The sequence below is a fragment of the Schistocerca cancellata genome, chromosome 6, assembly GCF_023864275.1.
Source record: "Schistocerca cancellata isolate TAMUIC-IGC-003103 chromosome 6, iqSchCanc2.1, whole genome shotgun sequence".
Classification (NCBI taxonomy): domain Eukaryota; kingdom Metazoa; phylum Arthropoda; class Insecta; order Orthoptera; family Acrididae; genus Schistocerca; species Schistocerca cancellata.
In genome coordinates, this window is record NC_064631.1 from 706671426 (window position 1) to 706697456 (window position 26031).

Below are 26031 nucleotides of genomic sequence, written 5' to 3' on the forward strand. Positions count from 1 at the left end.
ATCTAGCCCTTTGTTCATAATGGTGCGACAGCGTAGTAATTAAAAATATGGATGTTGATAACCCCGATGTATAAGTTTGTTAGTAATGATTTTATTGAACTTTCTGCTGCCTCCGTTCATAAGTGAGTTTGTTGCTGCTTTCAATGTTTTCTGTGGATCTGTTCTTTCTGCGTAATCTCTAGGTGAAGGATTCTTAGGCTATTGTCTTGAGATACTTAGTTATTTCTTGATGCGTAATATATTTCTATATTTTTCTCCATACTTAAGTTTAAATGAGAAAGAAAGGTAAGGCTAATTTTTGGATAAACACTTTATTGGTTAAACAGAGGTGGAGAACTTTGTGCTATAGCTACATGGCGGCGCTAGTGTCTTTCTGGAAGTGACGACTATTCGGCGTTCAACTCCCTCAGCACCATGAAGTACGAGAAGGAAGCGTTCATCAGCTGCAACACACACAATTACACAGCTAATTAGACACTCCTGCTTATGCTGCAATATTTACAACAACAACAAAATATAGGCCAGGGTCGGCATCCATTTTCATCCGGATTGGTGACAGATTTATGTTCTAAAATAAACTAACACTTCTGCCACTCTTGCATGCCCCCTTCATCAGGTAGGCCGTACGTCCTACATTATGACACTCTCATACTCATACAGCCCCTGTGTTATTCGCTCAAACCGTCATAAACCAGTATTCATATTACTGTTTATTATTTAATCGTTATTACTCTCTGAAAACCACAAATATGTAACTTTGTGGCATTCATATTTACAAATAAAAGCGTAGACAACCAATAAAACAAATAAAACGAAAAAGTACAGACCAGTGTCGAGGTGTTCCAGCCGCTTGGTTGTTTTGGAGCTATCCTGATCCGTTTCTTATAGCAGAGCCAAAGCAAGGAAGGTACAGCCTTATAGGTTATATGGCACCGCATGCGCTACTTCACTGCAGAAAAAATCTTGGAGAGTTTCACCAAATATAGTTGTAATGAGTAGCTGTTGTTCTTCTTGCATCACATCAGACGTGGTCGAGTTTGTGCCTGGTGACACAAGTAATATTGAAACCCGAAAAAGTTGTGCAGCCGGGGATTTACATTACGGTATTTTTTCGAATCGGACGCCTCTAAAGCTTTAATTCAAATATACAAGTCTAAAATACAAGTCTACATGCTAAAATTACTGGTCTAATATTACTACAAGATGGATCATAAGCGCAGGTTTGCTATCTAGCGCTCTTAAGAGTAAAAGTTGATTTTTAATTCCCGTTACGTTTACAGAAACGCCTCTTAATTTAAACACTCGCATAATGAACAGATTATACACTGAAGAGCCAAAGAAACTTGTACACCCGCCTAATATCGCTTAGAGCCACTGCGAGCACACAGAAGTGCCGCATCACGACGTGGCATGGACTCGGCTAATGTCTGAAATAGTGCTGGAGGGAACTGATACCGTGAATCCTGCAGGGCTGTCCATAAATCCGTGAGAGTAAGACGGGATGGAGATCTCTTCTGAACAGCACGTTGCAAGGCATCCCAGATATGCTCAATAATGTTCATGTCTGGGGAGTTTGGTGGCCAGCGGAAGTATTTAAACTCAGAAGAGCGTTCCTGGAGCCACTCTGTAGCAAATCTGGATGTGTGGGGTGTCGCATTGTCCTGCTGGAATTGCCCAAGTCCGGCCCAATACACAATGGACATGAATGGATGCAAGTGGTGAGACGGGGTGCTTTACGTAAGTGTCACTTGTCAGAGTCATATCTAGACGTACAGGGACCGCATATCACTCCAACTGCACACGCCCCACACCATCACAGAGCCTCCAGCAGCTTGAACAGTCCCCTGCTGATATGCAGGGTCCATGGATTGATGAGCTTGTCTCCATCCATACCTGTACACGTCCAACCGCTCGATACAGTTTGAAACGAGACTCGTCCGACCAAGCAACATGTTTCCAGTCATCAACAGTCCAATGTCGGTGTTGACGGGCCCAGGCGAGGCGTAAGGTTTTGTGTCATGCAGGCATGAAGTATAAACGAGTAGGCCTTCGGTTCCGAAAGCCCATATCGTTGATGTTTCGTTGAGTGGTTCACACGCTGACACTTGTTGATGGCCAGCATTGAAATCAGCAGCAATTTGTGGAAAGGTTGCACTTGTGACACGTTGAACGATTCTCTTCAGTCGTCGTTGGTCCCGTTCTTGCACTATCTCTTTCCGGCCGCGGAGCCGCCCGCTGTGACCGAGCGGTTCTAGGCGCTTCAGTCCGGAACAGCGCTGCTGCTACGGTCGCAGGTTTGAATCCTGCCTCGGGCATGGATGTGTGTGATGTCCTTTGTTTAGTTAGGTTCAAGTAGTTTTAAGTCTAGGGGACTGATGATCTCAGATGTTAAGTCCCATAGTGCTTAGAGCCATTTCAACCAAGAGTAGTCATACAGTGAAGGCTGCCCTTCCTTCAAATTACATCGACATAACGTTCCTTTTTTTGTTGTTGCTGAAGGTAGGCGAAATGCTACGCAGGCAGCGGAACTGTACAGAGAGCGATGTCCTTACAAGAGCCCACCTTCCCGACGGATATTTTCTCATCTTGTTGCCACGCTTCAGAAAACGGGAAGTTTCAACCCACGACAACGCAATCGTTGTAGCACTCGCACAGACAAAGCTACCGAAGTTACTGTTCTCGCTTCCGTTGCTACGAATCCACATGTGAGCACACGACAGCTTGAACACGAGAAAAAATGGTTCAAATGACTCTGAGCACTATGGGACTCAACATCTGAGGTGATCAGTCCCCTAGAACTGAGAACTACTTAAACCTAACTAACCTAAGGACATCACACACATCCATGCCCGAGGCAGGATTCGAACCTGCGACCGTAGCAGTCACGCGGTTCCGGACTGAAGTGCCTAGAGCCGCACGGCCACCGCGGCCGGCCTTGAACACGAGACTGGCATTCCTTAGACCAGTGTACATCGTATTCTTACACGTCACCGGTTCCATCGTTACCATGTACACCTACATCAAGAATTGCATGGGAATGATTTTCAGAATCACGTACAGTTCTGTCAGTGGGCACAGCAGCAAATCCTCGCCAACCCGAACTCCTTCTCCAATGTTCTATTTACCGATGAATGTTCCTCCTCAGAGGACAAGTAAATACAAGGAACATGCATTATTGGTCCAGCGACAACCCACGGTGGCTTAGACAGGTGGAACATCAGCGTCAATGTACAGTTAACGTCTGGTGTGGGAAGCTTGGTACTACAATTATTGGCGCTTATTTCATCAATGGTAGTCTAAACGGCACAGCGTATCCCAACTTCCTCAGACGAATTCTTCCTCCTCTTCTGGATGAAGTGCTTCTAAGAACCAGAATGCTTTGTGGTATCGACACGATGGATGTCCAGCACATCTACATCTACATCTACATCCATACTCCACAAGCCACCTGACGGTGTGTGGCGGAGGGTACCTTGAGTACCTCTATCGGTTCTCCCTTCTATTCCAGTCTCGTATTGTTCGTGAAAAGAAGGATTGTCGGTATGCCTCTGTGTGGGCTCTAATCTCTCTGATTTTATCTTCATGGTCTTCATGGTCTCTTCGCGAGATATACGTAGGAGGGAGCAATATACTGCTTGACTCTTCGGTGAAGGTATGTTCTCGAAACTTCAATAAAAGCCCGTACCGAGCTACTGAGCGTCTCTCCTGCAGAGTCTTCCACTGGAGTTTATGTATCATCTCCGTAACACTTTCGCGATTACTAAATGATCCTGTAACGAAGCGCGCTGCTCTCCGTTGGATCTTCTCTACATCTTCTATCAACCCTATCTGGTACGGATCCCACACTGCTGAGCAGTATTCAAGCAGTGGGTGAACAAGCGTACTGTAACCTACTTCCTTTGTTTTCGGATTGCATTTCCTTAGGATTCTTCCAATGAATCTCAGTCTGGCATCCGCTTTACCGACGATCAACATTATATGATCATTCCATTTTAAATCACTCCTAATGCGTACTCCCAGATAATTTATGGTATTAACTGCTTCCAGTTGCTGACCTGCTATTTTGTAGCTAAATGATAAAGGATCTATCTTTCTGTGTATTCGCAGCACATTACACTTGTCTACATTGAGATTCAATTGCCATTCCCTGCACCATGCGTCAATTCGCTGCAGATCCTCCTGCATTTCAGTATAATTTTCCATTGTTACAACCTCTCGATACACCACAGCATCATCTGCAAAAAGCCTCAGTGAACTTCCGATGTCATCCACAAGGTCATTTATGTATATTGTGAATAGCAACGGTCCTATGACACTCCCCTGCGGCACACCTGAAATCACTCTTACTTCGGAAGACTTCTCTCCATTGAGAATGACATGCTGCGTCCTGTTATCTAGGAACTCCTCAATCCAATCACACAATTGGTCTGATAGTCCATATGCTCTTACTTTGTTCATTAAACGACTGTGGGGAACAGTATCGAACGCCTTGCGGAAGTCAAGAAACACGGCATCTACCTGGGAACCCGTGTCTACGGCCCTCTGAGTCTCGTGGACGAATAGCGCGAGCTGGGTTTCACATGACCGTCTTTTTCGAAACCCATGCTGATTCCTACAGAGTAGATTTCTAGTCTCCAGAAAAGTCATTATACTCGAACACAATACGTATTCCAAAATTCTGCAACTGATCGACGTTAGAGATATAGGTCTATAGTTCTGCACACCTGTTCGACGTCCCTTCTTGAAAACGGGGATGACCTGTGCCCTTTTCCAATCCTTTGGAACGCTACGCTCTTCTAGAGACCTACGGTACACCGCTGCAAGAAGGGGGGCAAGTTCCTTCGCGTACTCTGTGTAAAATTGAACTGGTATCCCATCAGGTCCAGAGGCCTTTCCTCTTTTGAGCGATTTTAATTGTTTCTCTATCCCTCTGTCGTCTATTTCGATATCTATCATTTTGTCATCTGTGTGTTTTGAACCGAAGGTATCCTGCCAGATGGATTGGTCGGGGAGGAAAAGTTACTTGGCCTGATTTAAATCCTCTGGACTTTTTTCTTTGGGGGTGCATTAAAGACGTTGTTTATCGCGATATTCCAACAACTTCAGAAGACATGCAGGAACGTATCGTGTTTGCTTGTAATTCTCTTCAGCAGGCAACACTGGAAGCAGTAAATAATTCTTTCATTCAACGAGTGTACCAGTGTATCGGTGTCCACGGTCACCACTTTGAGCAGCTTTGAATGTTCTACTACTGGGCAATGGTACAGGAGAGTCAAAGTCAATTTGTGTTACGTTTATACTTGTTTTTCATTTGTTTTCTGACAACTCCAGCAAGTGGATGAGTTTGTGATCCGGGGCTCAAAGGCAATGTTGTGTTGTGTAATTAATAACGTTGTGTTTCAGTGAATGGTACACCGTGATACATTTTTGAATAGGCCTTTAGGAGAGGAAATGCACAGCCGAATAAAAAATACAGGGTGCCATTTAAAAAAGTAATGCCGCTGTTCATATCTATGTAAAAAAAACAAGGCTACAACGAAGGCAATCATGCTGATTGATGTCTCCCTGACGGCTAAAGAACATTTGCTTGAAACATTTTGTAATGTGCATCTGGACAAACAGTTATTTAGGGTGGTCATGATAAATGGGACATCCTGTATATCAGGTATCGACGAAATGCTGTCTACATCTGTATTTATGTAATGTAATGTAACTATTTCGTCATTTGTCATTAACTTTCGTATACGTATTCAGTATATACCTTATTGCAATAACTGTTTTGGCCGGCCGCGGTGGCCATGCGGTTCTAGGCGCTGCAGTCCGGAACCGCGAGACTGCTACGGTCGCAGGTTCGAATCCTGCCTCGGGCATGGATGTGTGTGATAACCTTAGGTTAGTTAGGTTTAAGTAGTTCTCAGTTCTCGGGGACTGATGACCTAAGATGTTAAGTCCCATAGTGCTCAGAGCCATTTGAACCAATAACTGTTTTGCGTTCTGCGTGTCTAACTGGCTATTGCTAACGTAATGCGATATGCGGTGGGTGGAGCACCGTACATTTAAGCAACAGCTGTGTTGCGCTTCTCATCAGTTGACGTTCGTGGAGCCACAACAACTGATCCGTTTGGTTATATACCATGTAATTTGCATTTTACTACTATTATCAGAATTCCCTCTAAAACCATCTTGTGTTTACATTTGTGTATAAATGGTCTGAAGATGGACACACTTGGACTGAGACCCGTTATCATTACAAATAAATATTTTTCTGTGGACATGACTCCTCTTAACCCATTTAAAATGTTCATTAGGCTCAACGTAATGTGCAGAGATAGTAACAGAATGTTTTCTTTGGATCCGTGAAGTACCCGCGCAAAAAAGATTATGTGCCAAAGAACTGGTCACAGTGGTAACTCAAAGTTATATATAGAGTGCGGCGAACTAATTGATCTGAATGCGGTATGCGGTGGACGGACACTGTGAAGGGATGGCGTCGTTCTAGGCGGGAAAGTCTTTTTTTATCATCCTCCTCAGAAGAGACAATGCTTCGGCTGAAGGGGCAATGCGCGTTTGTCGTGGAGACCTACTTTTCCCAACGTCCGGTTGGTTGTTGCCGCGCAGTCAATTGTTTCAATGTGTACACTTTCAAGGCAATTGGGGATTTACATGAAGAGGAGTGGGGCAATCACGGTCCGTCAGATCACCACAAAACACCGAAACTTTGGTGAGTTCCTCGGCGCTCAAGACGCTGACAAGCTAATATTCTGAAGAATCATCCTCAGTTGCACAAATTTTCTGGTCTTTACCAAGTTTCGGCTAAATTAATCTAGCCTTCTTCAGAAGCATAACCAACGAAGTTGCCGCTGCCAACTGACCGCGTGGTGAAGAGATGCCGGGGCTGGACTTCAGTTAAGTAGTTTTAATTCGACATGGTACCACGGTACTATAGGTTTTAATTGCCTTACTCTGGCATGTTATAGTCATTTTATGCTTCTGAAGAAGGCTAGATTAATTTAGCCGAAACCTGGTAAAGACCAGAAAATGTGTGCAATTGAGGCTGATTCTTCAAAATATTAGTCTATCACAGTTGCTGACGGGGCTGCAATATGCTAAAAATTCTTACTCTAACAAGCAGCTACCTTCCGAATTTCTGATCACTCTGTGAGAGAAATTCCTCATGATGGCCTCCATTTGCACCCATACAAGCTGGCTGTGATGCAACAACTGAGTGAACACGATTTTGTTCTTCGATAAGCTGCTTGAAAAATTGCCTCACGACGCTCTGCTGATCGTTGCGTGTTTTTCGGGAAAAATTCCCCGGGAGGCCGATCTTCTTAAGAGGGGATTTTCCTTGGCCGCCATCCTCGCCTAGTTCCGCCCCTTGTGGCTTTTTTCATGGGGATGTACAAAATCCATTGTTTACTATTGCACAATTGAGTGAAAATGTTTACGAAGCAATAATCCGCATACCCACTGTTATGCAGGAAAAACTGACCAGTACTTCAGAATTCGAGTTAATCAGTCTATTGAAAGTAACGGGCGTTGTTTGTGGATACCATTTTCAAAAACAAGTAAGTACCAATTACCGATTACGTAGAAACAAAAAAAGAAATTTAAACAATGAACACATTTATTTTTGTTCTGTTCTTTCAAATCAGCTGGTTTCGTCACCATACGTTTGCTAAACTATGCAACGACTGCCACCATAGTTTCAACTATACAGGATGATTCAAAAAGAATACCACAAGTTTAGGAATTTAAAACTCTGCAACGACAAAAGGCAGAGCTAAGCACTATCTGTCGGCGAATTAAGGGAGCTATAAAGTTTCATTTAGTTGTACATTTGTTCGCTTGAGGCGCTGTTGACTAGGCGTCAGCGTCAGTTGATGCTAAGATGGCGACCGCTCAACAGAAAGCTTTTTGTGTTATTGAGTACGGCAGAAGTGAATCGACGACAGTTGTTCAGCGTGCATTTCGAACGAAGTATGGTGTTAAACCTCCTGATAGGTGATGTATTAAACGTTGGTATAAACAGAGAATGGGTGTTTGTGCAAAGGGAAAAGTTCTGGACGGCCGAGAACGAGTGATGAAAATGTAGCACGCATCCAGCAAGCATTTGTTCGCAGCCCAGGAAAATCGACTCGCAGAGCTAGCAGAGAGCTGCAAATTCCACAATCAACTGTATGGAGAGTCCTACGAAAAAGGTTAGTTATGAAACCTGAACGTCAACTACCCGAGGCGATGGATCGGCCGCCAGGCAGCCCGTGACAGAGCACTTCATCACTGGCCTCCAAGAAGCCCTGATCTTACCCCCTGCGATTTTTTCTTATGGGGGTATGTTAAGGATATGGTGTTTCGGCCACCTCTCCAAGCCACCATTGATGATTTGAAACGAGAAATAACAGCAGCTATCCAAACTGTTACGCCTGATATGCTACAGAGAGTGTGGAACGAGTTGGAGTATCGGGTTGATATTGCTCGAGTGTCTGGAGGGGGCCATATTGAACATCTCTGAACTTGTTTTTGAGTGAAAAAAAACCTTTTTAAATACTCTTTGTAATGATGTATAACAGAAGGTTATATTATGTTTCTTTCATTAAATACACATTTTTAAAGTTGTGGTATTCTTTTTGAATCACCCTGTATATTACATGGTGCAGTCACATTAATGAGACTACCACCTACGTTCCACGTCACCGCGTAATAACCACTCACATACAGCAGGTAGCAGCACTAGCAGTGGAGGGACATAAAGTGTGTCGGGCGGGGGGGAGGGAGGGAGGGGGGGGGGGACACGCAGAAAACAGTGCAATCGTTTTCACAATGCGGAAACGGAGCGAATTATCTGATGTCCAAAAGAGGATGAAAATACAGCTTCAGTTGTAAATTTCTTTGTTTTCACACGGCCGGTTTCGGACTGTTGTAAGCCCATCCTCAGGTGTCGCAGCTGTGCTGTGGTCCCCGTGCGCCGCGTGTACCAGGCGCGGTGCGCTGCCTATGAGCGCAGAACAGGCAGTCCTAGGAGGATATCAACCAATGTTAAGGCGAACAACAGCTTGCATAAGGGCCAGAGGTGGATCTACGCGTTATTGCCTTGCTGAGTTTGTGAAGCTCTTTCTCTTGAATACATCACCCAATTTTCCAACTGTGATCACTTGTTTGTCTGTAGATGTATGTCACATCTACCGATTTTCGTCCCATTAGGATAATTCCTTCATGGTGAGTCGTTCTTTTTATCACTGTTAGTTATGACGTCACGGTACTGTTGATGGGCCTTGTCTCTAGGTGGTGTTGACTGCACTCGGCGTGTCTCGTCAGAGAAATAATAAATATCTGGGTGATTTATCGTAGTGGCACTTAGCGATTATCAAACGAGGGCTGTAAGTTTAATAACGGTGGAATTTAAGGTTCTTAGGAAAGCGTGATTTCAATCGGCTACTATCATATTCCTCCCCCACAGCTTATCAGGTACCGTTGTTGTTGTTGTTGTTGTTGTGGTCTTCAGTCCTGAGACTGGTTTGATGCAGCTCTCCATGCTACTCTACCCTGTGCAAGCTTCTTCATCTCCCAGTACCTACTGCAACCTACATCCTTCTGAATCTGCTTAGTGTATTCATCTCTTGGTCTCCCCCTACAATTTTTACCCTCGACGCTGCCCTCCAATACTAAATTGGTGATCCCTTGATGCCTCAGTACATGTCCTACCAACCGATCCCTTCTTCTGGTCAAGTTGTGCCACAAACTTCTCTTCTCCCCAATCCTATTCAATACTTCCTCATTAGTTATGTGATCTACCCATCTAATCTTCAGCATTCTTCTGTAGCACCACATTTCGAAAGGTTCTATTCTCTTCTTGTCCAAACTATTTACCGTCCATGATTCGCTTCCATACATAGCTACACTCCATACAAATACTTTCAGAAATGACTTCCTGACACTTAAATCAATACTCGATGTTAACAAATTTCTCTTCTTCAGAAACGCCTTCCTTGCCATTGCCAGTCTACATTTCATATCCTCTCTACTTCGACCATCATCAGTTATTTTGCTCCCCAAATAGCAAAACTCCTTCACTACTTTAAGTGTCTCATTTTCTAATCTAATTCCCTCAGCATCACCCGACTTAATTCGACTACATTCCATTATCCTCGTTTTGCTTTTGTTGATATTCATCTTATATCCTCCCTTCAAGACACCATCCATTCCGTTCAACTGCTCTTCCAAGTCCTTTGCTGTCTCTGACAGAATTACAATGTCATCGGCGAACCTCAAAGTTTTTACTTCTTCTCCATGGATTTTAATACCTACTCCAAATTTTTCTTTTGTTTCCTTTACTGCTTGCTCAATATACAGATTGAATAACATCGGGGACAGGCTACAACCCTGTCTTACTTCCTTCCCAACCACTGCTTCCCTTTCATGTCCGTCGATCTTATAACTGCCATCTGGTTTCTGTAGAAATTGTAGATAGCCTTTCGCTCCCTGTATTTTACCCCTGCCACCTTTAGAATTTGAAAGAGAGTATTCCAGTCAACATTGTCAAAAGCTTTCTCAAAGTCTACAAATGCTAGAAACGTAGCTTTGCCTTTCCTTAATCTTTCTTCTAAGATAAGTCGTAAGGTCAGGTACCACATTTTACAAAATACAGAAGGTATAATATTACAAAGGCTAGTGTGACATACTGAAGGTTGAAGCCGCGCGGTCTAGGAGGGGTCTTGTCATGGTCGGCCGGCGCGGCGCCCCCCCCCCCCCTCCCCCTCTCGGAGGTTCGAGTCCTCCATCTGGCATGGGTGTGTGTGTGTCGTCCTTAGCGTAAGTCGTAAGTTAGTTTAAGTTAGATTAAGTACTGTGTAAGCTTAGAGACCGATGAGCTTAGCAGTTGGTCCCATAAGACCTTACCACAAATTTCCAAATTTTACATGTCCGAAAGAAGAGACACTATGTTTGATTCAGCAGCCACTATGAATCAAGACACGATGGAATTAACGGCATTCGTTGCCTGTGGGCATTGATTAAAAACAAAGGGGAAAACTGTAAATTTGTGCTGGACCGGGATAAGAAGCCGGGTCTGCTGCTTAGTGGGCAGATGCACTGACCACTATGGCATCCGGAGACAGTGGTCATCGTAACTGCACTGATTACCCTAACACATCTCGCGGCAGCGACACTGCTGGTGTAGTGCCCCTTGCCCACTTGCTCGTTACTCGCGGCATTTCGCTAGTTCCGGTAAGAGTTAAAGCTTGTTGTGCATCCACACTGAAGGGATCATTGGTGGTCCTCGCCTTAATTATATACGTAATTATACAGGGTGTTCCATTTATGTTGACCACGCTAAATAACTGTTTTTCCAGATGCTAATTACAAAACATTTCAAGCAAATGTTCTTTAGCCGTCAGGGGGACATCATTCAACATTATTGCCTTTCGTTGTAGCTTTGTTTTTTTACAAAGATATGAACTGTGATATGGATTTTTCAAAAAAATGGTTCAAATGGCTCTGAGCACTATGGGACTCAACATCTTAGGTCATAAGTACCCTAGAACTTCTACGTAAACCTAACTAACCTAAGGACATCACACACACCCATGCCCGAGGCAGGATTCGAACCTGCGACCGTAGCAGTCCCGCGGTTCCGGACTGCAGCGCCAGAACCGCTAGACCACCGCGGCCGGCGATATGGATTTTTTAAATGGCACCCTGTATGTTTATACGGTAATTCATTTCCTCTCCTAAAGACCTGTTCAAAAATGCCTGCCAGTGTACATCGATTTGTATGACTGGGACAAGTTGCAGATTTGTGCTAGACCGCGATTCGAACCCGGGTCTCCTGCTTACTAGGAAGTTGCGCTGACCTCTGCTCCACCTGGATACAATGGTCGCTGTAACTGCACCGACTTCCCTGGCATGGCTCCCGTCAGACACAAATTCTGAACTTACAACACACGCTACTGCTGTAGTGCCCCCTGATCACGAGCCCCGTTACTCAGTATATACACTCCTGGAAATGGAAAAAAGAACACATTGACACCGGTGTGTCAGACCCACCATACTTGCTCCGGACACTGCGAGAGGGCTGTACAAGCAATGATCACACGCACGGCACAGCGGACACACCAGGAACCGCGGTGTTGGCCGTCGAATGGCGCTAGCTGCGCAGCATTTGTGCACCGCCGCCGTCAGTGTCAGCCAGTTTGCCGTGGCATACGGAGCTCCATCGCAGTCTTTAACACTGGTAGCATGCCGCGACAGCGTGGACGTGAACCGTATGTGCAGTTGACGGACTTTGAGCGAGGGCGTATAGTGGGCATGCGGGAGGCCGGGTGGACGTACCGCCGAATTGCTCAACACGTGGGGCGTGAGGTCTCCACAGTACATCGATGTTGTCGCCAGTGGTCGGCGGAAGGTGCACGTGCCCGTCGACCTGGGACCGGACCGCAGCGACGCACGGATGCACGCCAAGACCGTAGGATCCTACGCAGTGCCGTAGGGGACCGCACCGCCACTTCCCAGCAAATTAGGGACACTGTTGCTCCTGGGGTATCGGCGAGGACCATTCGCAACCATCTCCATGAAGCTGGGCTACGGTCCCGCACACCGTTAGGGCGTCTTCCGCTCACGCCCCAACATCGTGCAGCCCGCCTCCAGTGGTGTCGCGACAGGCGTGAATGGAGGGACGAATGGAGACGTGTCGTCTTCAGCGATGAGAGTCGCTTCTGCCTTGGTGCCAATGATGGTCGTATGCGTGTTTGGCGCCGTGCAGGTGAGCGCCACAATCAGGACTGCATACGACCGAGGCACACAGGGCCAACACCCGGCATCATGGTGTGGGGAGCCATCTCCTACACTGGCCGTACACCACTGGTGATCGTCGAGGGGACACTGAATAATGCACGGTACATCCAAACCGTCATCGAACCCATCGTTCTACCATTCCTAGACCGGCAAGGGAACTTGCTGTTCCAACAGGACAATGCACGTCCGCATGTATCCCGTGCCACCCAACGTGCTCTAGAAGGTGTAAGTCAACTACCCTGGCCAGCAAGATCTCCGGATCTGTCCCGCATTGAGCATGTTTGGGACTGGATGAAGCGTCGTCTCACGCGGTCTGCACGTCCAGCACGAACGCTGGTCCAACTGAGGCGCCAGGTGGAAATGGCATGGCAAGCCGTTCCACAGGACTACATCCAGCATCTCTACGATCGTCTCTATGGGAGAATAGCAGCCTGCATTGCTGCGAAAGGTGGATATACACTGTACTAGTGCCGACATTGTGCATGCTCTGTTGCCTGTGTCTATGTGCCTGTGGTTCTGTCAGTGTGATCATGTGATGTATCTGACCCCAGGAATGTGTCAATAAAGTTTCCCCTTCCTGGGACAATGAATTCACGGTGTTCTTATTTCAATTTCCAGGAGTGTAATGAAGGTGATGACGGCCAGCCGGCCGCTATGACCGAGCGGTTCTAGGCGCTTCAGTCCGGAACCGCGCTGCTGCTACGGTCGCAGGTTCGAATCCTGCCTCGGGCATGGATGTGTGTGACGTCCTTAGGTTGGTTAGATTTAAGTAGTTCTAAGTTCTAGGGGACTGATGATCTCAGATGTTAAGTCCCATAGTGCTCAGAGCCATTTGAACCATTTGATTTGATGACGGCCAATGATCCCTTCAGTGCAGATGCACATCAAGCTCACACTTTTACACAACTTGACGAGACGCCGTGAGTAATGACGCTAATAAGCAGGGGAACTACATCAGTGGTGTGCAGTTGTTGTTGTTTTTGTTGTTGTTGTCTTCAGTCCTGAGACTGGTTTGATGCAGCTATTCATGCTACTCTGTCCTGTGCAAGCTTCTTCATCTCCCAGTACCTACTGCAGCCTACATCCTTCTGAATCTGCTTAGTGTATTCACCTCTTGGTCTCCCTCTACGATTTTTACCCTCCACGCTGCCCTCCAATACTAAATTTGTGATCCCTTGATGCCTCAGAACATGTCCTACCAACCGATCCCTTCTTCTAGTCAACTTGTGCCACGAACTCCTCTTTTCCCCAATCCTATTCAATACCTCCTCATTATTTATGTGATCTACCCACCTAATCTTCAACATTCTTCTGTAGCACCACATTTCGAAAGCTTCTATTCTCTTCTTGTCCAAACTATTTATCGTCCACGTTTCACTTCCATACATGGCTACACTCCATACAAATAGTTTCAGAAACGACTTCCTGACACTTAAATCTATACTCGATGTTAACAAATTTCTCTTCTTCAGAAACGCTTTCCTTGCCATTTCCAGACTACATTTTATATCCTCTCTACTTCGACCATCGTCAGTTATTTTGCTCCCCAAATAGCAAAACTCCTTTACTACTTTAAGTGTCTCATTTCCTAATTTAATTCCTTCAGCATTACCCTACATAATTCGACTACATTCCATTATCCTCGTTTTGCTTTTGTTGATGTTCATCTTATGTCCTCCTTTCAAGACACTATCCATTCCGTTCAACTGCTCTTCCAAGTCCTTTGCTGTCTCTGACAGAATTACAATGTCATCGGCGAACCTCAAAGTTTTTACTTCTTCTCCATGGATTTTAATACCTACTCCAAATTTTTCTTTTGTTTCCTTTACTGCTTGCTCAATATACAGATTGAATAACATCGGGGACAGGCTACAACCCTGTCTTACTTCCTTCCCAACCACTGCTTCCCTTTCATGTCCGTCGATCTTATAACTGCCATCTGGTTTCTGTAGAAATTGTAGATAGCCTTTCGCTCCCTGTATTTTACCCCTGCCACCTTTAGAATTTGAAAGAGAGTATTCCAGTCAACATTGTCAAAAGCTTTCTCAAAGTCTACAAATGCTAGAAACGTAGCTTTGCCTTTCCTTAATCTTTCTTCTAAGATAAGTCGTAAGGTCAGGTACCACATTTTACAAAATACAGAAGGTATAATATTACAAAGGCTAGTGTGACATACTGAAGGTTGAAGCCGCGCGGTCTAGGGGGGGTCTTGTCATGGTCGGCCGGCGCGGCCCCACCCCCCTCCCCCTCTCGGAGGTTCGAGTCCTCCATCTGGCATGGGTGTGTGTGTGTCGTCCTTAGCGTAAGTCGTAAGTTAGTTTAAGTTAGATTAAGTACTGTGTAAGCTTAGAGACCGATGAGCTTAGCAGTTGGTCCCATAAGACCTTACCACAAATTTCCAAATTTTACATGTCCGAAAGAAGAGACACTATGTTTGATTCAGCAGCCACTATGAATCAAGACACGATGGAATTAACGGCATTCGTTGCCTGTGGGCATTGATTAAAAACAAAGGGGAAAACTGTAAATTTGTGCTGGACCGGGATAAGAAGCCGGGTCTGCTGCTTAGTGGGCAGATGCACTGACCACTATGGCATCCGGAGACAGTGGTCATCGTAACTGCACTGATTACCCTAACACATCTCGCGGCAGCGACACTGCTGGTGTAGTGCCCCTTGCCCACTTGCTCGTTACTCGCGGCATTTCGCTAGTTCCGGTAAGAGTTAAAGCTTGTTGTGCATCCACACTGAAGGGATCATTGGTGGTCCTCGCCTTAATTATATACGTAATTATACAGGGTGTTCCATTTATGTTGACCACGCTAAATAACTGTTTTTCCAGATGCTAATTACAAAACATTTCAAGCAAATGTTCTTTAGCCGTCAGGGGGACATCATTCAACATTATTGCCTTTCGTTGTAGCTTTGTTTTTTTACAAAGATATGAACTGTGATATGGATTTTTCAAAAAAATGGTTCAAATGGCTCTGAGCACTATGGGACTCAACATCTTAGGTCATAAGTACCCTAGAACTTCTACGTAAACCTAACTAACCTAAGGACATCACACACACCCATGCCCGAGGCAGGATTCGAACCTGCGACCGTAGCAGTCCCGCGGTTCCGGACTGCAGCGCCAGAACCGCTAGACCACCGCGGCCGGCGATATGGATTTTTTAAATGGCACCCTGTATGTTTATACGGTAATTCATTTCCTCTCCTAAAGACCTGTTCAAAAATGCCTGCCAGTGTACATCGATTTGTATGACTGGGACAAGTTGCAGATTTGTGCTAGACCGCGATTCGAACCCGGGTCTCCTGCTTACTAGGAAGTTGCGCTGACCTCTGCTCCACCTGGATACAATGGTCGCTGTAACTGCACCGACTTCCCTGGCATGGCTCCCGTCAGACACAAATTCTGAACTTACAACACACGCTACTGCTGTAGTGCCCCCTGATCACGAGCCCCGTTACTCAGTATATACACTCCTGGAAATGGAAAAAAGAACACATTGACACCGGTGTGTCAGACCCACCATACTTGCTCCGGACACTGCGAGAGGGCTGTACAAGCAATGATCACACGCACGGCACAGCGGACACACCAGGAACCGCGGTGTTGGCCGTCGAATGGCGCTAGCTGCGCAGCATTTGTGCACCGCCGCCGTCAGTGTCAGCCAGTTTGCCGTGGCATACGGAGCTCCATCGCAGTCTTTAACACTGGTAGCATGCCGCGACAGCGTGGACGTGAACCGTATGTGCAGTTGACGGACTTTGAGCGAGGGCGTATAGTGGGCATGCGGGAGGCCGGGTGGACGTACCGCCGAATTGCTCAACACGTGGGGCGTGAGGTCTCCACAGTACATCGATGTTGTCGCCAGTGGTCGGCGGAAGGTGCACGTGCCCGTCGACCTGGGACCGGACCGCAGCGACGCACGGATGCACGCCAAGACCGTAGGATCCTACGCAGTGCCGTAGGGGACCGCACCGCCACTTCCCAGCAAATTAGGGACACTGTTGCTCCTGGGGTATCGGCGAGGACCATTCGCAACCATCTCCATGAAGCTGGGCTACGGTCCCGCACACCGTTAGGGCGTCTTCCGCTCACGCCCCAACATCGTGCAGCCCGCCTCCAGTGGTGTCGCGACAGGCGTGAATGGAGGGACGAATGGAGACGTGTCGTCTTCAGCGATGAGAGTCGCTTCTGCCTTGGTGCCAATGATGGTCGTATGCGTGTTTGGCGCCGTGCAGGTGAGCGCCACAATCAGGACTGCATACGACCGAGGCACACAGGGCCAACACCCGGCATCATGGTGTGGGGAGCCATCTCCTACACTGGCCGTACACCACTGGTGATCGTCGAGGGGACACTGAATAATGCACGGTACATCCAAACCGTCATCGAACCCATCGTTCTACCATTCCTAGACCGGCAAGGGAACTTGCTGTTCCAACAGGACAATGCACGTCCGCATGTATCCCGTGCCACCCAACGTGCTCTAGAAGGTGTAAGTCAACTACCCTGGCCAGCAAGATCTCCGGATCTGTCCCGCATTGAGCATGTTTGGGACTGGATGAAACGTCGTCTCACGCGGTCTGCACGTCCAGCACGAACGCTGGTCCAACTGAGGCGCCAGGTGGAAATGGCATGGCAAGCCGTTCCACAGGACTACATCCAGCATCTCTACGATCGTCTCTATGGGAGAATAGCAGCCTGCATTGCTGCGAAAGGTGGATATACACTGTACTAGTGCCGACATTGTGCATGCTCTGTTGCCTGTGTCTATGTGCCTGTGGTTCTGTCAGTGTGATCATGTGATGTATCTGACCCCAGGAATGTGTCAATAAAGTTTCCCCTTCCTGGGACAATGAATTCACGGTGTTCTTATTTCAATTTCCAGGAGTGTAATGAAGGTGATGACGGCCAGCCGGCCGCTATGACCGAGCGGTTCTAGGCGCTTCAGTCCGGAACCGCGCTGCTGCTACGGTCGCAGGTTCGAATCCTGCCTCGGGCATGGATGTGTGTGACGTCCTTAGGTTGGTTAGATTTAAGTAGTTCTAAGTTCTAGGGGACTGATGATCTCAGATGTTAAGTCCCATAGTGCTCAGAGCCATTTGAACCATTTGATTTGATGACGGCCAATGATCCCTTCAGTGCAGATGCACATCAAGCTCACACTTTTACACAACTTGACGAGACGCCGTGAGTAATGACGCTAATAAGCAGGGGAACTACATCAGTGGTGTGCAGTTGTTGTTGTTTTTGTTGTTGTTGTCTTCAGTCCTGAGACTGGTTTGATGCAGCTATTCATGCTACTCTGTCCTGTGCAAGCTTCTTCATCTCCCAGTACCTACTGCAGCCTACATCCTTCTGAATCTGCTTAGTGTATTCACCTCTTGGTCTCCCTCTACGATTTTTACCCTCCACGCTGCCCTCCAATACTAAATTTGTGATCCCTTGATGCCTCAGAACATGTCCTACCAACCGATCCCTTCTTCTAGTCAACTTGTGCCACGAACTCCTCTTTTCCCCAATCCTATTCAATACCTCCTCATTATTTATGTGATCTACCCACCTAATCTTCAACATTCTTCTGTAGCACCACATTTCGAAAGCTTCTATTCTCTTCTTGTCCAAACTATTTATCGTCCACGTTTCACTTCCATACATGGCTACACTCCATACAAATAGTTTCAGAAACGACTTCCTGACACTTAAATCTATACTCGATGTTAACAAATTTCTCTTCTTCAGAAACGCTTTCCTTGCCATTTCCAGACTACATTTTATATCCTCTCTACTTCGACCATCGTCAGTTATTTTGCTCCCCAAATAGCAAAACTCCTTTACTACTTTAAGTGTCTCATTTCCTAATTTAATTCCTTCAGCATTACCCTACATAATTCGACTACATTCCATTATCCTCGTTTTGCTTTTGTTGATGTTCATCTTATGTCCTCCTTTCAAGACACTATCCATTCCGTTCAACTGTTCTTCCAAGTCCTTTGCTGTCTCTGACAGAATTACAATGTCATCGGCGAACCTCAAAGTTTTTATTTCTTCTCCACGGATTTTAATACGTACTCTGAATTTTTATTTTGTTCCTTCACTGCTTACTCAAACATCGGGGAGAGGCTACAAATCTGTCTCACTCCCTTCCGAACCACTGCTTCCCTTTCATGTCCGTCGATCTTATAACTGCCATATGGTTTCTGTACAAATTGTAGATAGCCTTTCGCTGCCTGTACTTTGGCCCTGTCACCTTCAGAATTTGAAAGAGAGTATTCCAGTCAACATTGTCAAAAGCTTTCTCTAAGTCTACAAAAGCTAGAAACGTAGGTTTGCGTTTCCTTAATCTTTCTTCTAAGATAAGTTGTAGGGTCGGTATTGCCTCACGTGTTTCAACATTTCTACTGAATCCAAACTGATCTTCCCCGAGGCCGGCCTCTACCAGTTTTTCCAGTCGTCTGTAAAGAATCGGCGTTAGTATTTTGCAACCGTGACTTATTAAACTGATAGTTCGGTAATTTCCACATCTGTCGACACCTGCTTTCATTGGGATTGGTATTATTATATTCTTCTTGAAGCCTGAGGGTAAGCTGAGAATTTGGATCTGAGGGGAGTTGTGCTAGGGTAGTGCGTGCATTTGGGGTGACTACCGTGTCTGGACAGCGTTGTGGTCAGAGCATCTGAGTGCTAAATGGGAGACGCGGGTTCGATTCCCGGTCCGACACAGATTTTCAACTTGATAAATCAATCTCCACTGGCAGCTAATGTCTCTAATCCCTTTGTATACCGGATATTAGCCGAAACTGTCACTTAATAGAAACAAAAGAACGTGTTCTAGCGCGGCTGTGGCGCTGGCCGCTGGCGAGGTGGGAGAGCGCTACCCACCGCGAGGAAGGTCTCCCTGGAGATGGTGTAGAACTTGCTGGCGGTGAGCCGGAGCGGCCGGTGGGCGCGGCACAGCAGCAGCCGCAGCTCCTTGCGGAAGCGCGGCGACGCCGACGTCCACTGGCTGCTGTACGCCGACATCTGCAGGCGCTCGCTCTGCCGGCAAACATACATAATCCTAACGCGTCGCGCTGCGCACACTCTGCTTTTGTAATAGACACTGCTGCACCGCGCAGGCTGTTTACAAACTCATCGACAAGGTAATAACCATAATCGGGAATTGGAGAAGGCGGAAAGAGAAAAAAAATGGAAATTATGTACGAGGTGCATTCAAGTTCTAAGGCCTCCGATTTTTTTTCTAATTAACTCTTCACCCGTAATCGATGCAACTGGCGTTACTTCTCGACGTAATCGCCCTGCAGACGTACACATTTTTCACAGTGCTGACGCCATGATTCCATGGCAGCGGCGAAGGCTTCTTTAGGAGTCTGTTTTGACCACTGAAAAATCGCTGAGGCAATAGCAGCACGGCTGGTGAATGTGCGGCCACGGAGAGTGTCTTTCATTGTTGGAAAAAGCCAAAAGTCACTAGGAGCCAGGTCAGGTGAGTAGGGGGCATGAGGAATCACTTCAAAGTTGTTATCACGAAGAAATTGTTGCGTAACGTTAGCTCGATGTGCGGGTCCGTTGCCTTGGTGAACAGCACACGCGCAGCCCTTCCCGGACGTTTTTGGTGCAGTGCAGGAAGGCATTTGTTCTTCAAAACATTTTCGTACGATGCACCTGTTACCATAGTGCCCTTTGGAACGCAATGGGTAAGGATTACGCCCTCGCTGTCCCGGAACATGGACACCATCATTTTTTCAGCACTGGCGGTTACCCGAAATTTTTTTGGTGGCGGTGAATCTGTGTGCTTCCATTGAGCAGACTGGCGCTTTGTTTCTGGATTGAAAAATGGCATCCAGGTCTCATCCATTGTCACAACCGACGAAAAGAAAGTCCCATTCATGCTGTCCTTGCACGTCAACATTGCTTGGCAACATGCCACACGGGCAGCCGTGTGGTCGTCCGTCAGCATTCGTGGCACCCACCTGGATGACACTTTTCGCATTTTCAGGTCGTCATGCAGGATTGTGTGCACAGAACCCACAGAGATGCCAACTCTGGAGGCAATCTGTTCAACAGTCATTCGGCGATCCCCCAAAACAATTCTCTCCACTTTCTCGATCATGTCGTCAGACCGGCTTGTGCGAGCCCAAGGTTGTTTCGGTTTGTTGTCACACGATGTTCTGCCTTCATTAAACTGTCGCACCCATGAACGCATTTTCGACACATCCATAACTCCAATACCACATGTCTCCTTCAACTGTCGATGAATTTCAATTGGTTTCACACCACGCAAATTCAGACAACGAATGATTGCACGCTGTTCAAGAAAGGAAAACGTCGCCATTTTAACTATTTAAAACAGTTCTCATTCTCGCCGCTGGCGGTAAAATTCCATCTGCCGTACGGTGCTGCCATCTCTGGGACGTATTGACAATGAACGCGGCCTCATTTTAAAACAATGCGCATGTTTCTATCTCTTTCCAGTCCGCAGAAAAAAAATCGGAGGCCTTAGAACTTGAATGCACCTCGTAAGTGGCAGGTGGAGGGGGAGAGAAAGGAAAGGAACTAATGATATCAGTTGCATCGGGAATTTATGCGGAGTCAGCGGTGGGGAGAGGAAATGTGTATCAGACCAGAAGTCGAACCTTGGATCTCTCACTTGCTAGGCAGTTGTGCTAAGCACTGTACCACTCGCACATAGTGTTTGTCGCAATTGCGCTAACTATCTCGGCACGTTGCCCGGCTGACCAACATTCCCACCTAGCGCCATCTATCCGCGGTTCCTGTTCCTGTCCTACACTACTGGCCATTAAAATTGCTACACCACGAAGATGACGTGCTAGAGACGCGAAATTTAACCGACAGGAAGAAGATGCTGTGATACGAAAATAAGCTTTTCAGAGCATTCACACAAGATTGGCGCAGGTGGCGACACCTACAACGTGCTCACATGAGGAAAGTTTCCAACCGATTTCTCATACACAAACGGCAGTTGACCGCCGTTGCCTGGTGAAACGTTGTTGTGATGACAAACTGCCTATTGGCTTCTGTCTCGGGTTCTTCGGCCGACGTTCATCTAATGATTTTTCTGACGTTTCGCCAGCACGAGTGGCTGGCATCGTCAAAGCTTCACCCTCCATTGCCGGTGGTGAACTGGAGCCGAGCTCGCGGCCGCAGACTATATGTACCTGGCGCGCCAACGTCCAACCTAAGGTGTGGTACAGGTACGTCGATGATACTTTCGTGGTGTGGAGCCATGGTGAAGAACAGCTCGATGACTTCCTAAGACACTTGAACAGCCTCCATGCCAACATAACATTTACCATGGAAGTAGAAAAGGACAAGAAACTGCCATTTCTAGATGTGCTGGTGACAAGGGGAGGCGAAAACCTGGGACACAGCGTGTATCGAAAACCGACACACACGGACCGATACCTGCACAAACTGTCAAACCACCACCCGAGCCAGAAAAGAGGCATGATTAGTACGCTCGTAACGAGAGCAGGACGAATATGTGAGCCGCAACACCTCAAACGAGAAATGCAACACGTGGAAACTGTTCTGAGGAGCAATGGGTACTCCACAAATTACATTAGAAGTGTAACAGAGCCAAACACTCGGCGAAGTAAGGAACCAGAAAAAGAAATGTCGGGTACGGCCTTTCTGCCATACATTCCCAGAGTGACGGACAGAATCGGCCGTATATTGCGCAAACATGGCGTAAAGACGATTTTCAAACCGACAAGAAAGATGAAAGAGTGTCTTAGATTGGCGAAGGAGAAAAGAGACCCACTTGCAATGTCGGGAATATACCGTATACCATGCACATGCGGAAAAGTTTATGTCGGAATGACTGGACGATCAATTAACACCAGAGCATAAGCGACATTGCAGGTTGGGGCAGGTGGAGAAATCGGCTGTGGCAGAGCACGCACTGAATGAGACTGACCACGTGATAAAATTCGCCGACACGGAAGTTCTGGCTGTAGAGAAGCAATATCACACGCGCTTGTTCAGAGAAGCTGTAGAAATACAAAAACACGCGAACAGTTTCAACAAGAAAGAGGAAAGCCTTAAGGTAAACGGATCCTGGCTTCCCGTACTGCAGCGAACGACCGTCGCAGGTAGCAAGAGGAGAACCGCACCGGAAATGACCGCGGAGAAGCCCTCGGACGTTGGCGCGCCAGGTACATATAGTCTGCGGCCGCGAGCTCGGCTTCAGTTCACCACCGGCAATGGAGGGTGAAGCTTTGACGATGCCAGCCACTTGTGCTGGCGAAACGTCAGAAAAATCATTAGGTGAACGTCGGCCGGAGAACCCGAGACAGAAGCCAATAGGCGGTTTGTCAACAAGTGGCCACGGAAGCCTTAACAATGTTGTTGTGATGCCTAGTATAAGGAGAAGAAATGCGTACCATCACGTTTCCGACTTTGATAAAGGTCGGATTGTAGCCTATCGCGATTGCGGTTTATCGTATCGCGACATTGCTGCTCGCGTTGGTCGAGATCCAATGACTGTTAGCAGACAGGAGCCCTTGCGATGGTGTACTCAACGACGAACCTGGGTGCACGAACGTCATTTTTTCGGGTGAATCCAGGTTCTGTTTACAGCATCATGATGGTCGCGTCAATGTTTGGCGACATCGCGGTGAACGCACATTGGAAGCATGTATTCGTCATCTCCATACTGGCGTATCACCCAGCGTGATGGTATGGGGTGCCATTGGTTACACGTCTCGGTCACCTCTTGTTCAAAGTGACGGCACTTTGAACACTGGACGTTACATTTCAGATGTGTTACGACCCGTGGCTCTACCCTTCATTCGATCCCTGCGAAACCTACATTTCAGCACGATAATGCACGACCGCATGTCGCAGGTCCTGTACGGGCCTTTCTGAATACAGAAAATGTTCGACTGCTGCCCTGGCCAGCGCATTCTCCAGATCTCTCAACAACTGAAAACGTGTGGTCAATGGTGTCCGAGCAACTGGCTAGTCACAATACGCCAGTGACTACCCTTGATGAACTGTGGTATCGTGTTGAAGCTGCATGGGCAGCTGTACCTGTACACGCCATCCAAGCTCTGTTTGATTCAATGCCCAGGCGTATCAAGGCCGGTATTACGGCAAGAGGTGGTTGTTCTGGGTACTGATTTCTCAGGATCTACGCGCCCAAACTGCGTGAAAATGTAATCACATGTCAGTTCTAGTATAATATATTTGTCCAATGAATAGCGGTTTAGCATCTGCATTTCTTCTTGGTGTAGCAATTTTAGTGACCAGTAGTGTATATTCTCGCTAATTTCAAATTCTTGCCGGAGGTCGAACGTAAATGTGCATCCGCACTGAAGGTTGCTGGTCCATTGCCCATCGAGGTGAACTGATTGACCTCGATGGCCAGTCAATCCACAACCTTAAGTGTGGATGCACATTTATGTTCGGTCTCCAGTGGGAATCTAAAATTAGCAAGCATGGAAGACACGGTCTGGGACTGCAGATGGGTGGTGCTAGTGGGAATGTGGGTCGGTCGGCCAGCGTGTCGAGATAGTTCGCGCAATTGTGACAAGCACTATGTGCGAGTGGTACATTGGTTAACGCCATTGCCTGCTGCGGTTTCTGGGTGAAGTCCCGATGCAACTGGTATCCTTAGTTCCTTCCCTTTCCTTACCTTTCTCCCCCTCCACCTTCCATTTACATAATGCGTATCACAGCTGCGAGTGTCCGAAAGAACGGACATCAAGAATTCATACAAAGGATGGACAGTTACAACCCCCCACCTGTGATATTCTGCTGATTCTTAGGTGAAAGATTTTGCTTGCTGGCTTTTGGACATGGTATATTAGTCCATTCTTTCGCGGCTAGACCAGCATTTCATTTCATCGCACAGTATCTGATGAAAAGTATCCCGGCACTGCTTTGCAGTCCGACATTGAGAACTATAACTCACAAGAAGCGGACCGCCAGCATAAAAGGAGAAGGGGGAATATTGTGTTCTCGATAGAGAAGCAGTAAAGGCGGAATGGATCGGTTAGGAGAGCTCAGTGACCTCGAGCCTGGACAAGTGATTGGATATCAAATCCAACAGGGACGTTTCTGCCCTTCTAAGGCTTTCCAAGTTGACTTTTGGTGATATGACTGAGAAGTGGAAACACGGAGTCGCACCCGCAGCTAGATCAAGATCAGGTAGGGCTCGTGTACTGACAGGCAGGGATCGTCAAGCAATGCAGACGTTTGTAAAAATAAATTGCACGAGATCAGAGGAAGAAATCACTCTTGAGTTCCAAAATTCTATCACAATAGTTGTGCACAGATAGTTTAAAGAGTTGGTACAATGGCCGAGAAGCTCCTCGTAAGCCGCTCACTTCTGTAGCCACTGCTAAGTGACGCTCGAGGTGGTGGAAGGAGCGACGACATTGCACAGTGGATGACTGGAAGCGAGTGATTTGGAGTCATGGATAACGCTATGCCCTGTGACAATCCGATGGAAGGGTTTGCCCAGAGAACGTTCGCGCCGCCGTGTTTAGTGCCAACAGTGAAGTATGGAGGAGCTGGTCTTACGGCATGGGGTACTCTTTCATGCTTTGGGTGTGGTCCTCTGACAGCATTCAAGAAAATGTTAAATGCAGGAGGATATGAACGCAGTTTAGAGTATTATCTACGTATGTACTGTATATAATGGAAGAACAGCCCAGGGACGATGTTTGTATCTGTGATGCAATCGTTTATGGTGAACAACGTTCCTAAAACGGACTGGCCTGCGCAGAGCCTCGCCCTCAAGCCCATCTAATGCTTTTGGATTGAGTTAGAAAGTCGACTTCGTTCCAGACCTTAGCGTTTAACATCATTACCTCTTCGGATTTCAGTTCTAGATAAAGGATGGGTGCCATTCCCCCCACAGGCCTTTCATTGAAAGTATCCCCTGCCGAGTTAAAGACATCATTAAGGCGAAGAATGATCACATATCCTATTGATGTCTACTAACGATGTTTGGATACTTTTCATCATCTATCTTCAAAATGGTTCAAATGGCTCTGAGCACTATGGGACTTAACTTCTGACATCATTCCCCTAGAACTTAGAACTACTTAAACGTAACTAACCTAAGGACATCACACACATCCATGCCCGAGGCAGGATTCGAACCTGCGACCGTAGCGGTCGCGCGGTTCCAGACTGAAGCGCCTAGAACCGCTCGGCCGCCCAGGCCGGCTCATCATCTATCTCAAATAGTTATACCCA

At 46.9% G+C, this 26031-nt stretch overlaps 1 protein-coding gene across 1 annotated transcript in view; it reads right to left on the reverse strand.

Moving 5' to 3' along the window:
• Positions 1–355: 355 nt before the first annotated feature.
• Positions 356–26031, reverse strand: part of LOC126088484 (odorant receptor 4-like) — a 149984-nt gene continuing 124308 nt past the window's right edge. Inside the window, exons 7-8 of the mRNA XM_049906626.1 lie at positions 19684–19839; positions 356–443 (exon numbers count right to left, since the gene is read on the reverse strand). Coding sequence (XP_049762583.1) covers positions 387–443; positions 19684–19839 — 213 coding nt within the window. The 3' untranslated portion in view covers positions 356–386. The remainder of the gene's footprint in view (positions 444–19683; positions 19840–26031) is intronic.